Source organism: Loxodonta africana, chromosome 16 (genome assembly GCF_030014295.1).
Source record: "Loxodonta africana isolate mLoxAfr1 chromosome 16, mLoxAfr1.hap2, whole genome shotgun sequence".
In the NCBI taxonomy this organism is placed as follows: Eukaryota; Metazoa; Chordata; class Mammalia; order Proboscidea; family Elephantidae; genus Loxodonta; species Loxodonta africana.
The window spans coordinates 35,301,998-35,315,562 of NC_087357.1; the positions used below are offsets into that span (position 1 = coordinate 35,301,998).

At 37.6% G+C, this 13,565-nt stretch overlaps 1 protein-coding gene across 3 annotated transcripts in view; it reads left to right on the plus strand.

Annotated features, from left to right (window-relative positions):
• The window catches only part of HPSE2 (heparanase 2 (inactive)), a 704,249-nt gene that overhangs the window by 474,180 nt on the left and 216,504 nt on the right, over positions 1 to 13,565 (plus strand). For all 3 annotated transcript variants that reach the window (XM_010589074.3, XM_064269462.1, XM_064269463.1), the window contains one exon: positions 5,607 to 5,654. In XM_010589074.3, the coding sequence (XP_010587376.2) occupies positions 5,607 to 5,654 (48 nt within the window). The remainder of the gene's footprint in view (positions 1 to 5,606; positions 5,655 to 13,565) is intronic.

Consider the following 13,565-nt stretch of genomic DNA (forward strand, 5'->3'; position numbering starts at 1 on the left):
TATCAATGTTAGATTTGAACAAAGAAAATTATGATTTTTTTGGACTTCTTGTCCTTTATGGTGCCAATATAGATGTAAAAGCACAGTGTAGAAATGATATAGATACAGAGTAGATATAGAAAGCCTTAATTTTCAGGGAAGGGGCATGGGTGGGAGGGGATACCCCAAACTCATTGACTATCCTCTCTGATCCTTGGAATTTTGTCTAATTAACTTTGTGTTATTTCTGTGGGTAGTTTTTCTTCTTCTAGTGCTGTCTTAAAAAAAAAAAAATCATTCAAGGGCTTCTGGAAACCGAATATTTGCCACATCTCAGATGAATTTTTTACACTTCCTCAAAAACAAGGGTGTGCTTGGTCACCCTAGTGGTATTTGGAAACGCATGTTCTTTTGACATAATTTGCAAATTGTGTTTTTCCTGCTCTTAATATGTTTAGAAATACTTCCATATGCTTGAAATTGGTCTTATCATTTTGCTAAGAGGGAAAAAGGAAAAATGTAGTTTATAGCAATTTTCACATGAACGTATATTTAATAATGGTCTATTTCCTCAGAGTTAGCTGTAACAACTTTTCTACTGGCTTATCATCTATTAAAGTGAAGAAAATAATAATGTTATTTGTTCAAAATGTTAAATTGTGATTTAAATATTTTAAAAATACAATGAAACTAAAAATATACTTATTTTGAGTTGATATACAAAATTAGATATTAGATAGGGACCTGACTTTATTTTAATTTCCCCCCCAAACTGACAGCAAGTCACACAGCACCATTCAAAAATGTTCCAGCTTCTCATATACTAATTTTTTATATACTAAATTCTTATATATAAATCTCTTAAATTTATTCTGTTCCATAGATCTCTCTACCAATTCCTGAGCCAGGAATGTTTTAATCATTGCAGGTTTTATGATGTACTTTAATACATGGTAGATCAAATGCCCTTTCATTATTTAAATTTTTCAGAAAATTTCTGGCTTCTTCCAGATGAACGTTGCAATGATTTTTTAAAGTTTCAAAAATATCTGCTGGGATTTTTTATTAGAATTTCGTTAAACCCATAAATTAGTTTAAGAAGAATAATTGGTTTTTCTACCCAATTCCTATACTCATTTTTGAAATATTTCTCTGTAGATTGTATAATATTCTATAGATAAGTTCATTATATTTAATATTTAATTACAGATTTTATAGATTTTCTTTGAGGGGTGTGGGAGGGGATGTGGGGAGAAAACATTAAGTGTCCTTAACTCTACTTTTTACCATTCTTTTCATAATGCTATTTTTTTTAATAATAAGGACTTAATTATCAACCTATAACAGAACGAAGTATCCAATGATTATGAGGATCTCCAGATTACAGTATCAGGAAGAACAAGTTTCCAACTGGAACATGCCAAATTAGATTTGTTATTGTCTGTCCAGAGCCTATAGCCAAGCAGGACATTGATGATTTTTTCCCTAATTTTTCTTATGACTCATAGCTCTTACTATCAGCAATTATTTAGTTCAAGTTCCTTGAGGCATGTTCAGGAGGACTGGAATATATTCACCAACATCAATATCAAAAGTCCTCTCCTGGGCTCCTGTGTTCAGGCTAATGGTATTACTGCAATTAAAACATTGGTGTCCTCCCTTACACACCCTACCCTACTTAAATTCAACTGCCAAGTCCTGTTGAGAGTATCAAAAGTATCTCTCAGTTGTGTATTTTTTTTCATTTCCTCATTTCAAAGCTTCTGTCACTCTGTAGTCATCTCCTGCCAGCTTATCTGTACCAGCACCTTTCATCTTTGCTGTAGCCAGAGTGGTCTTTCTAAAACTCAAATCTGATCCTGTCGCTCCCTTGCTTGTGTTTAAACACAGGATAAAGCCAACAAACATACATGGAGGACGAGGTAGCTGTATTTTACAATATTATATTGGGTATTAGTCATAGGTAAATAGGACCTGGACTGGAGTTGTACCTTGTTGTTAAAGGATAAAGGTCAGACTTGTTAGCATCACAGGCCAGGTTTAGTGATCTGACCAGCCAGCCTCTACAGCCTCATCTCCTGCTGCTCCCTTACCTGTCTCCTGACATCCAGTCACAGTGGACTCCTGAGAATATGGTTCACCTTGACTCTTTTTGATTTGCTCCTGCTGCATGGGCAGCTCTTCTTGGCAAAATCTGAACCTTCCTTCAACGCCAGATCCAAAGTCATATACAAGGTGAAGCTTTTTTCAATCTTTATTCCTCTTTTAACACCATAGGAGGCAGAGCTAATTGCTCTTTTGATTGTGTTCCACAGCAGTTAGTTTTTACCAGTAATACAGCACATCCTGGAGCCCTGGTGGTGTAGTGGTTAAGAGCTCAGCTGCTAGCCGAAAGGTCAGCAGTTCAAAGCCACCAGCCATTCCTTGGAAACCCTATGGGGCAGTTCTCGTCTGTCCTATAGGGTCGCTATGAGTCGGAAGTGAATCAACAGCACCTAACAACAACAGCCGCCCATATTAGCCTTTTATAGCTAATTGTATAAGTATCTGTCTCCTTGGCTTTATTGCAGTTGTCTTGTAGCAGAGACCCTCACTGATTAACCTTCGATACCAGCACATCGTCTTACAAATAAGCCCTGAAATGCTCAAGTGTAGGAGAGAAAGCCAACACGCAAAGGTGCTCAGGCCTTCTTTTTCTCTTTCAATAATTACAGCACTGTTTTCTCAAACAAAACTTCAACTTATTTTTGCATCTTAGAGTTGTACTATACTCCTTGGCCTTAGTGACTTGGAGGCAATATAGGATGTTAGAAAGAGGATAGGAATTAGAATCAGAGAACCTGGGTTTAGTCCGCGCTGTTTAGCTCTGTGAGTTTGAGCAGGTTATGTAACTTTCGTGAAACTCAGCCTTTTCCATTGTAAAACAGGAATATACACTTAATAGGGTTGTTTTGAGGATTATGTGAAATTATACATATAAGAAACTGAAAAACATTTCATAATGAGAAAGCACTATAAATATCCGTATTATTTTTATATGTAAACGAAGCTAGTTTTAAATGAAATAGTTCCATCTCAGTTTTACATAAAACAATTCTATTTTAGAGATTATTCTGGAGGTGTAAACATGTAACTACATTTTTAAACATTTTATTCCTTTTTTAAAAAATGATATATGTATCTAAAGATTGTCTAGGTTTTTAATTTTTAAAAAGTCCTGGTTGGAGTGCAAAATTTTATCTCCCTGTCTTTATTTCTGGGCCTTCCTGCTTCTAAGATTATTCTCAGGTCTGCTCTTCTTAGAGTATATGTGTGGCAGGGAAAATATTTTGGATACTAATCTGTTTTCTTTCTCTCGTATGTGTCTATATTTTTCTTTTCCAGTTCAGGTAGGTAGTTGCCTGTGTGCTTGTTGACTCAGGAATAGCACATGGCAGTGCAGAGAAAGCTGACAAACAGCTTTAAAGCCTTTCGAGCTTCTGAATTCCAAAAGACCCTAGACTTAGGGGCAGAAATAGGGAGAATGGAGCTACTGTCTCAGACTCAAAGAGGTTTTTCTGAATTGCGGAAAGGCGATGAGGGGAAGAAGAGAAATCCATGGATTCCAAAAGCAGATGGTACCTGTTATGGATTGACTGTGTCCCCCCAAAATGCATGTCAACTTGGCTCTGCGATGATTCCCAGTATTGTGTGGTTGTCCACCATTTTGTGATCTGATGTGATTATTCTATATATTGTAAATCCTAATGTCCATAATGTTAATGAGGCAGGATTAGAGGCAGTTATGTTAATGAGAAAGGACTCAATCTACAGGGTTAGATTGTATTTTGAGTCAGTCTCTTCTGAGATATAAAAGAGAGAACCGAGCAGAAAGGAGAGGGACCACATACCACCAATAAAGAAGCACCAGGAGCGGAGTGAGTCCTTTGGACCCAGGGTTCCTGTACTGAGAAGCAGGGGAAGATCAATGACAAGGACTTGCCCCCAGAGCTGTCAGAGAGATAAAGCCATTCCCTGGAGCTTATATCCTGAATTCAGATTTCTAGCTTCCTAAACTGTGAAAGAATAAACTTGTTTGTTAAAGCCATCCACCTGTGGTATTTCTGTTATACCAGTACTAGGTAACTAAGGCAGTACCCATGTCCTGCTTCCGAAGGAGTTCTACTAGGAGTGACATGATCCCATACTATACTGGCTGTTTGGGGTGTCTGGATATATTACTTCTGTAGTAGGAACCTAGTAATCTGTATAATGGCCTTATTGCACTGCCTGGTACCAAATAGGTACTCAGTTAAGGTTATTTTCCCTCCAATCCACATTGACATTTTGGCCCTGCCCATCACACCAGTTTTATTCTTTGATCACCTCCATGCTATGTTTCCCATGCTCTTGCTCCTGTACTGCTGAATGGTACTGGAGAAGAAAGGTAAAATCATGCAGACAAGGGCCAAGTCAGGGCCTTTCTTTCTTTTTAAAATAGACTTCGCTTTGATGCTAATCAGCAGTCCTGCTATCCAGCGCTTACACTTTCTCTTGCGCACCCCTCCAAAGAGACTCAGTCCTCTTCTGCCATCACAGCAAAGCAGAGACTCTGGGCAGTGCTCAAAAACTTCTGGCAAGTCTATGGTGGGGTAGGACAGGGATAGGGCCTTCCAGACAAAACATTGTCTCCCTCACCGGTGGGAGAGTTCTTCAGTTATGGAGTACTTATTGAAGATTTTTTTCTGTCTGAAGTTCTCTTTCATGGCTTCAGGGCTGAAAGGAATATCTTGAAGAACTGAGATGTTCCATTTGATTTCCTGTGTCTGGCTCGCAATGCTCTCAAATAGCAGTAATAGCCATGACAGCACATGGTCTAAGAACATGTGAGTAGGGAAAGGAGGTAGGTGAATCATGGAGTTATTCACAGACATGTGATTTATACTACCCTGTGGCATCTGCGAGTCCCCTGATGCTTTTTCATGGCCGTTTGGTTCTCCCGGAAACGCCAGGAGCACAGGAGGCTTTGCTGTGTGCTTAAGCTGTGCAGAACCAGGTCTCGTTTCCCTTTTGTGCTGAGCATGGTTGTCAGATGGCATTCTCTGTTTAGATGCTCTAAAAATGGTTACATTTCTCTTTGTGGTGCCCAGGTCTCTGTACTCAGACAGGTGTGGCAGCCTGTCTTTAGTGCATACTTGATAGTGCTTTATACTTGTATAAATAAACTGGGCTTTCTCATGCTCTCTCCACTTTTTAAAATTCATCTATTGTGCTGTCATCCTTGGAAAATGTTCTAGTTTGTTTCCTAACAGGAATCAGAGCTCTTAGGAAATGGAACAGGTAAGTTTTGCTTATAGGGGAAACAAACAATGTGGGGGCCATCAGGCATGAGCTTGGGAAGTCAGACACAGGTAGAATGCTTTATTAGGGTCTTGATTTCCTGTTGGTGAGCTGAACGTATGGTTACCTTCACCGTTTTTACCGTTTGACTGCAAATAACTATGACCTCCGATGACTGTGGACCGTGGCAGAAAACAGCTGCTCCAGGATTGATCCAATCCATGTCTCTGTTTATCTTATTTTAACCTTGGGGATGTGGTTTACTTTAAGTTACATTTTTTTTCTTTCTTTCTTTCTGTTCCTTATAGATTCATGAAGGTGGCAGGAAGCACAGTGGATGCAGTTACCTGGCAACAGTAGGTATTCATCATTTTTGCTCTTGCTTCTATATCAGCTGTGGTGAAATGAAAGATAATTAGTTGTCACTAAGTTTATAGCTGACATTAAATAAACTATCCTTCATCCTCAGAGAAAGAATTTAAAGCTAAATCCAAAGCTACTGTTATGACACATGCTGTCTCAAAGTACTATACCAAAAAAAAAAAAGCCAAACCCGTTGCCATCCAGTCGATTCCGACTCACAGAGACACTGTAACACAGAGTAGAACTGCCCCATAGAGTTTCCAAGGAGCACCTGGTGGATTTGAACTGCCAACCTTTTGGTTAGCAGCTGTACCACCTAACCACCGTGCCCCCAGGGTTTCCCAAAGCTCTATAAGTTTGTTTATTTTGTTGTTTTAGGGAAAAAAAATACTGGAGAGCTCAGTTATTAGGTACACTTTTAAATTAATCTGTCATCAATGAACAGGTAATGGGGATCTGAGCATGCCACCTTTTCCCCCATAGACTTTTCTTTTAGGAATAAAAAGAGAGGTAATAATTCTAATTACTCAATGTGTCATGTGAAAGTAGAAACACTTCATTATATTAGTGGCAGTGTTCTTAATTAGTGCCAAGTAATCACTAATATGAAGCAGATTTAAAAAGGAAAAAAAAAAAAAGAATATGAAGGAATGAAGCAGCTTCAAGAAAGGATGAACCTCGCATTCTAGGAAGAAGCTTACAATGGCAAAGACCTGTTTCCCAAGGGTAGCTTGACTTGTGAAAGTAATTATCTGATACATAAATTAAAATTTTCTCTAAGTCTCCTCATAGCCCTTGTGCCAGAATGTCCAGCATCTCATGACGTCTCATCAATTTTATATTGGAACCCTGACTTTCTCTTCTGTAAGAAACCTATCCTACATATCTTCCAAATTGTCTCTCATCTAATGTGGGCCTCACTGCACAGACATGCACTGCCATCCTGAGCCTTCACACCTTAGCTCTCAACTATGGCTCTCTTTCCTGTTTACTCTAACCCTTCCTACCTAGGTTATTTATTCCTCTTGTCTAACTCCCACGTTACCCCATTGTTTTCGAGTCGATTCCGACTCATAGTAACCCTATAGGACAGAGTAGAACTGCCCCACAGCGTTTCCAAGGAGTGCCTAGTGAATTTGAATTGCTGACCTTTTGGTTAGCAGCCGAGCTCTTAATCACTATGCCACCAGGGTTTCCATTCCCATGTTAAGTGGATCATAGCATCCCTTGGGAGATCCCTGATTAAAAAAAAAAAAAAAATTATAGGCATGAAAAAAGGATAGGTAGATGAAATCTTTATTAAGTATACCAAAAAGATTTTTGGTTAGTTGGCAATCAATAACTTTAATCATCATGGCAAATAACTTCACTCTACATTTATACTCTTAGTTTCTCTGAACAAGCTTGAAATGTTTTCAGAAATTCATATCCTCCTTCAATTTCTTTTTCTGAGTCATGGATTGAGTAGGTCTGGGGATTGTGTCATTCCATTGCTTAAAATCTCAGTGTCTTCCTTTGCAATTAGACTAAAAGTTAAAATCTACTCTGGCCTAATAAATCCCTTTTTGTATGGCCTCTGCTACTTTCTGGTCTCGTCTGGTGCTACTCTTCCCTTATTCATTCTGTCCCATCATATCGGTGGTCTTTCAGTTCTTTGAAGGTTCAAGTACATATATGCCTCAGGATCTTTGTATATGGTATCTCTTCCTGGAATACTGTCCTCCCCACTCTGTGTGGCTGGTTCCTCATATTTAAAGTCTCAGCTTACATGTCATATCCTCAGAGAGGCCTTCCCTGACCATCCTGTTTAAAAGAGATTCCTCATTTCATTCTCTTTCATAGTTCTTTGTTTTTTCATAGCATTTACCATAACTTGAAATTATTGCCTTGTTCATAACTTGTTTTTTTTATCCACCAGAATGGAACTTATTCAATTCAACAAGTACTTATTTAGGCAATTGTTTATTAGATACTTATTATGAGGGAAAATAATAACAATAATGACACAGTAAAACCTGTGAAAGCCAGAACTTGTGTAAGGTGGAAACCTGTCAGAGAAGGAAAACTCAAATATTTTCCACTAATAGAGAAGTTAGAAAAGTGGTAATACTGCACCCTGTCAAAGGTGGAAAACTCGTGAGACCCAGAAAAACAAGGCAGTCCTCTCAAGTTGCGGCTCTCACAGGTTTCGCTGTAAAAATAACAATGTGACAGGAACAGGAACTGCTCTAAAACACTATATGTCTTGTGTCTTAGTCATCTGGTACTGTTATAACAGAAATACCACAAGTGGATGGCTTTAGCAAACAAATTTATTCTCTCACAGTCTAGGAGGCTAGAAGTCCAAATTCAGGGCACTAGCTCCAGGGGAAGGCTTCCTTCTCTCTCTTGGCTCTGGGGGAAGATCCTCGTCATCAACCTTCCCCTGGTCTAAGAGCTTCTCATTGCAGTGACCCTGGGTCCAAAGAATGTGCTGCATTCCCAGTGCTTCTTTCTTTGTGGTATGAAGTCCCTCTCCTCTCTGCTCGATTCCCTCTTTTCTATCTCAAACAAGATTGACTCAAGATATAACCTAATCCTGTAGATTGAGTCCTGCTGCCTCATTAACATAACCGCCTCTCATCCTGCCTTGGTAACATCATAAAATTTAGGATTTACAACACATAGGATAATCACATCAGATCACAAAATGGTGGATACTACGCAATACTGGTAATTATGGCCTAGGCAAGTTTATACACATTTTGGGGGGACACAATTCAACCCATAACACCTTGTCATATCTGTTCTTCACAACAACCAAATGATGTTGGGACTACTATTATCTCCATTTTTCTACACCTTATAGGAAGCTATAGAAAATCCAAACATTCCACAGAAAATGGCAGATTTTGGACTTGAAGCTGAGTCTTTCTTATTCCAAGGGCTTTTCTCCTAATAACTATTACTGCTTTGATAACAAGACAATGTTTCTTTACTGAGAATCTTAAGTTCTAGTGAAAGAATTAAAATACTGCTCAGTGTCCTCACGAAAGACTACTCGGATAGTGTAACATAGACGCTGAAGCTTGAAGAATGTATAGGATTTGTATAATCTTATAAATGAGAGAGGGGCTCTGGGGGCTTAGTGGTTAAAAGCTTGGCTGTTAACCAAAAGGTTGGCAGTTCAAATCCACCAGCTGCTCCTCGGGAGCCCTCTGGGGCAGTTCTTCTCTGTCCTACAGGGTCACTATGAGTCAAATTGACTCAACAGCAAAGGGCTTTTTTTTTTTTTTTTTAATAAATGAGAGATAATGAGATCAGTGTAGGAAAATTATTGGGTAAGCATGTGGGAGTTGTTAAGTCATCATGGCTGACAGAGAGGGATCAGAGATAGCTTTTTGTCTCTATTCAAGGACTCTCTATAACACAAACGGGATGAAGTGAGCCAGTATTTTTTTGTAATCGGGAAATACATTTTTTATAAATACATTTCATTTATTGGCTACTTTAAAAGTATTGGCCACCTCTCAAGATAAATATCATGTGTTTGCAACTATTCCAAAAATACCCCCCAAAGCAGGGAGACTATTATGTTTCTTTTGGCTCCAGGAAAAGCACTAATTTGGGGACAGCAAGTAGCACCTGGAATCTACTATGTATCCCTTCCAGCCATAGTTCTAAGTCAAGACTTAGAATAGTCGTCAAATAAGTAAGCCCAGCAAACCTGGCTAGAGGACTTTGTGAAAATTAAAGCCAAATGCCATGTTTCTCCAGCCCTGAGAGATGCTGAGGTGAAGGATTCTTAAAAATGTAAAGAAAATCAAGAGTTGTTGTTAGGGAAAAAAAAAAAAAAAAAGAAGCCAACATAGAATCTGTCAATATACAGATACGTAGGTAGCCAAAAGGATTGATTCAGTAATGGGATATAGAGCCTAGAGCTTGAACAACTAGAATTCTAAGTCTGAAGTCATGAATAAACAGATCTAGTCCCACTATTTTGATTTGGAAGCCCATGTTCTTGGATTTGCTATATTTTGAGAACCAAGATACCTGATCTAATGATTGGCCCTCCCCACTAACCCATGTGGAAAACCCACTAAGAGTTAGTGACCCAAAGATAACAAATATTATAATTAGATGACAAGCATTTTAAAGAAGCTGTTTTTTTTTTTTTTAGTTGTAAATACGGAGTCCTGGTGGTGCAGTAGTTAAGAGCTTGGCTGCTAACAAAAAGTCAGCAGTTAAATTCATCAGTGGCTCCTTGGAAACCCTATGGGCAGTTCTACTGTCCTGTAGGTTTGCTGTGAGTCAGAATCAACTTGACAGCAATGGGTTTGGGGTTTTATTTGAAATATATTTAAAGAGTTAAGTGAAAACATGTCCATAGTGAGTGAACAGACAGAGGAAAATATCAGCAGTTGAATGGAAACTATAAAAAGAACCCAATGATAATTCATGAACTGAAAAGAGTATCTGAAATTAAAAACTCACTGGATGGGCTTAACAAGATATGGGAAACTAAGAAAGAAAGGGTTAGTGAACTTGCATACTGATTAACAGAAAAGGGGGAAAAAAGATCTAGCACATTGAAAGTGCTCAAATTTGTTGAATGAATGAATGAAGAATGGAAGCGGCCCAACATTCTACAGAGTTGCTTGTGGAGTATAACCTTAACGTTGGGTAAAACAGAAAGCCATACAGAACCTTCTGCTTCCTTAGTGACCCAGACAGCTATGAAAAGCATTCTAATTGCGACAAAGGGGATTGAGGCAGAACAGAATTAACAAGCAAATAAAGATCTTTGCCATCACAGAAGATCACAGGATACATGCTATATGAGCAGTGATCTACAAACCAAGAAGAGGAAAATTGGCTTTTTAAATCCAGAATTTCTATCTTTGGTTATGTCCAATTACCAATACTTTTACTAAGTGGGAAGAAAATGAACTAAGCTTTATCTACCTCAGCACCAATATCAAGTGATCTAACACGTAAGTAATTAGGATCCTTGAGGACAGGAGAGAGAGAATGGGGCATAATTTTTTTTTTTTTTAAAGAAATCAACGCTGAACTCCCAAATTTTGTGGAAAACATTAGCTTACATATGCAAGAAGCTAGGCAAACCCTAAGAAGGATGAAGACAAGGAAAATCACACTTAGGCACATCATAGTCAAACTGCTGCTAACAAAAGATAAAGAGAAAATCATCAAAGAATTCTGAGAAAAATGACATTTTACATACAGGGGAACAAAGACACAAATGATGGCTAACTTGATGTCAGAAACAATGAGGGCCAGGCAACAATGGAACAACACCTGTAAAGTGCTAAAAGAAAAAAAAAGTCAAACCCAGAATTCCATATCCAACAAAAATATTCTTCAAAAATGAAAGTAAAATAAAAGTGTTTTGATAAATGAAAGCCAGTAAGTAGTACACTGGCACTACAAGAAATGCTAAAGAAGTTGAAGTTCTTCGGACTGAAAGGAAGTGACAGCAGAAGCAAACTTGGATCTCAAAACAAGAATGAAGAGCTTTGGAAATGTTAAATTTGTGGATAAAGGTAAAAGACTATTCTAAAAATTCTCTTAATTAAAAAAAAAAATCAACTGATTCTAATGCAAAAATATAACATTGTATTAGGGAGTTTATAACATATGTTGTTGTTAGTTGCTGTCAAGTCACTTCCAACTCTTAGTGACCCAGTGTGTGCAGAGTAGAAATGCTGGGTAGGGTTTTCAAGGCTGTAACCTTTTGGAAGCAGGTTGCCAGGCCTGTCTTCCAAGGCATTCTCAGGGTGTTCAAATAGCCAAACTTTCAGTTACTATTCAAATACTTAACCATTTGTATCATCCAGGGACTCCTTTATAATATATAGAGATGTAAAATACACGACAATAATACCATGAAAGATGAGGAAGGAAGGTAGTAATGGAATTATACCATTTCAAGGTTCTTACATTTTACCCGAAGTGGTACATTATTAACTTGTATCATAGTGGACTCGAGGGCAACTGGTTTAATTCATCTTTAAACTCTGTACCAGTGGGGTAAACCTCCTCTCAGTGTATTTAGATACCTCAGTTTAGCCATCAGCTTTATCTTTTCCCTGGAGATAGTTCTCCTGGAGCAGTGCCTCCTGTTCTAACCTGCACTAGTTGATCTTATGCTTTCTGCACAGCTATTGTCCCAGGATCTCCCTTCACCATCATCCTGGGGATCCCTTTTGCCTCTCTTATTTGTTAGATCCATGTTTTGTTTTGTTTTGTTTTGTTTTGTTTTGTTTGAGGCTTACTCCCTCAATTTGGTAGAACACATTTTCCAGGAATTTCCTGAGAAAAGATTAATGAGAGGTAAAACGTTGAGACTTGCGTTAGGGTTTGATTTATATTTTGGATGTGAATAGGTTTCCCTCAGATTTTGACACCATTTTATTCTGGTTTTCCTTGTGGTGATTGAGAAATCTGATGCCTTTTTTATTTCCTTTTTTTTTGTATTTGCCTAGTTTTTTTTTTTTTTTCTCTCTCTCTCTTAATACTTTTAAGATCTTCTCCTTCTTTCCAGTGATCCTTTATGTGGCTCTCTTTTCATTCTGTTCACTCAGTGGGCATTATCAATCTGAAATTCATGCCCTTAAGTTGAGGGACATTTTCCTGAAACTTTTTTCTTTAATAAGTTCCTTCTTTATATTTTTTCCTCCTCTCTTTTAAGAATTCCTATTAGCTAGATACAATTTATACTTTCTCTCCCTTGTTTTTTCTTCTGTTTTCTGAGAAATCTCCTTAATCATCTAAATTTTCTGTTGAAATGTTCATTTTTGCTATCATATTTATAATTTCCAAAACCTCATTTCTATTCCTCATAACTTCCTTTTTATAGCTCCTTATAGCTCCTTTCCTTGTTTGTGGATGCAGTATATTCTATATTCTCTCTGAGGGTATCAATTTTAGGTTTTGTTTGTTTCTTTTCTTCCTTTTTTCACATTTCTTTTTATTTTTTTTCTTCTGGTAGTTTCCTCACAGTGCCTGCATTACTATTGTTTCGTCTATGTCCTCTTCCCTCCCTCCCTCCCTCCTAATTATTTATCTTGGTCTCTTTCACATGAAAGCTTGTCCTTAAATTTATGATGCTCCTTGGATCTTTACTCTTATTTTCAAAAGAGGCATTGAAAAAGCTGATTGAAAGTTTTTTGTTCGTGAGCATTTCTTCTGAACTACTGGGGTCTATGAAGAGTGATATGGCTGGGCGATTACATTAAGGGACTCCCAAATGTCCATATCTGTTAGTCTTTTGGGCAATTCCGTTTTTCCAGATAAAAATCTTTTAATCTCCTGACTTGCAAGTATAAATCTGCTAGCATCCTCACATCTGAAGGAAGGGGGTGGATGTCTCATTGTTTAGTATGTAGCCTTCCTTGTAATCCTCTTTTTTCAGTGTGGTTACCCCTATCTCAGCAGTGCTTGGTGGCTCTGACTCTAGTTTATTCTCTAGTGTTCTGTTCACTTGGAAATGGGGCAGTTTCCCAACTATGTAGTGCAGTGCTTGCCTAAGTATTTGGCCTCAGGACCCTTTCACTCTTGAAAAATATTAAAGACCTCAAAGAATTTTATGTGGACCATGTTTATATAACTGTATATATATCAGTATTAGAACTAAAAAAGAAATTTTAAAAATATTTATTTACTTATTCATTTAAAAATAATAAACCCATTATATTTTAATATATATAACCTATTTTATTAAAAGTAATTGTATTTTCCCAAACCAAAAAAATTAGGAAGAGGGGTGTCATTATTTTACATTCTTGCAAATCTCTTTAATATCTGGCTTAATTAAAGATAGGTGGATTCTCATATCTTCTACATTCTGTAGCAATACATTGTTTTGATTTGAAAATATGAAGAAAATTTGGCCTCAGAGATAT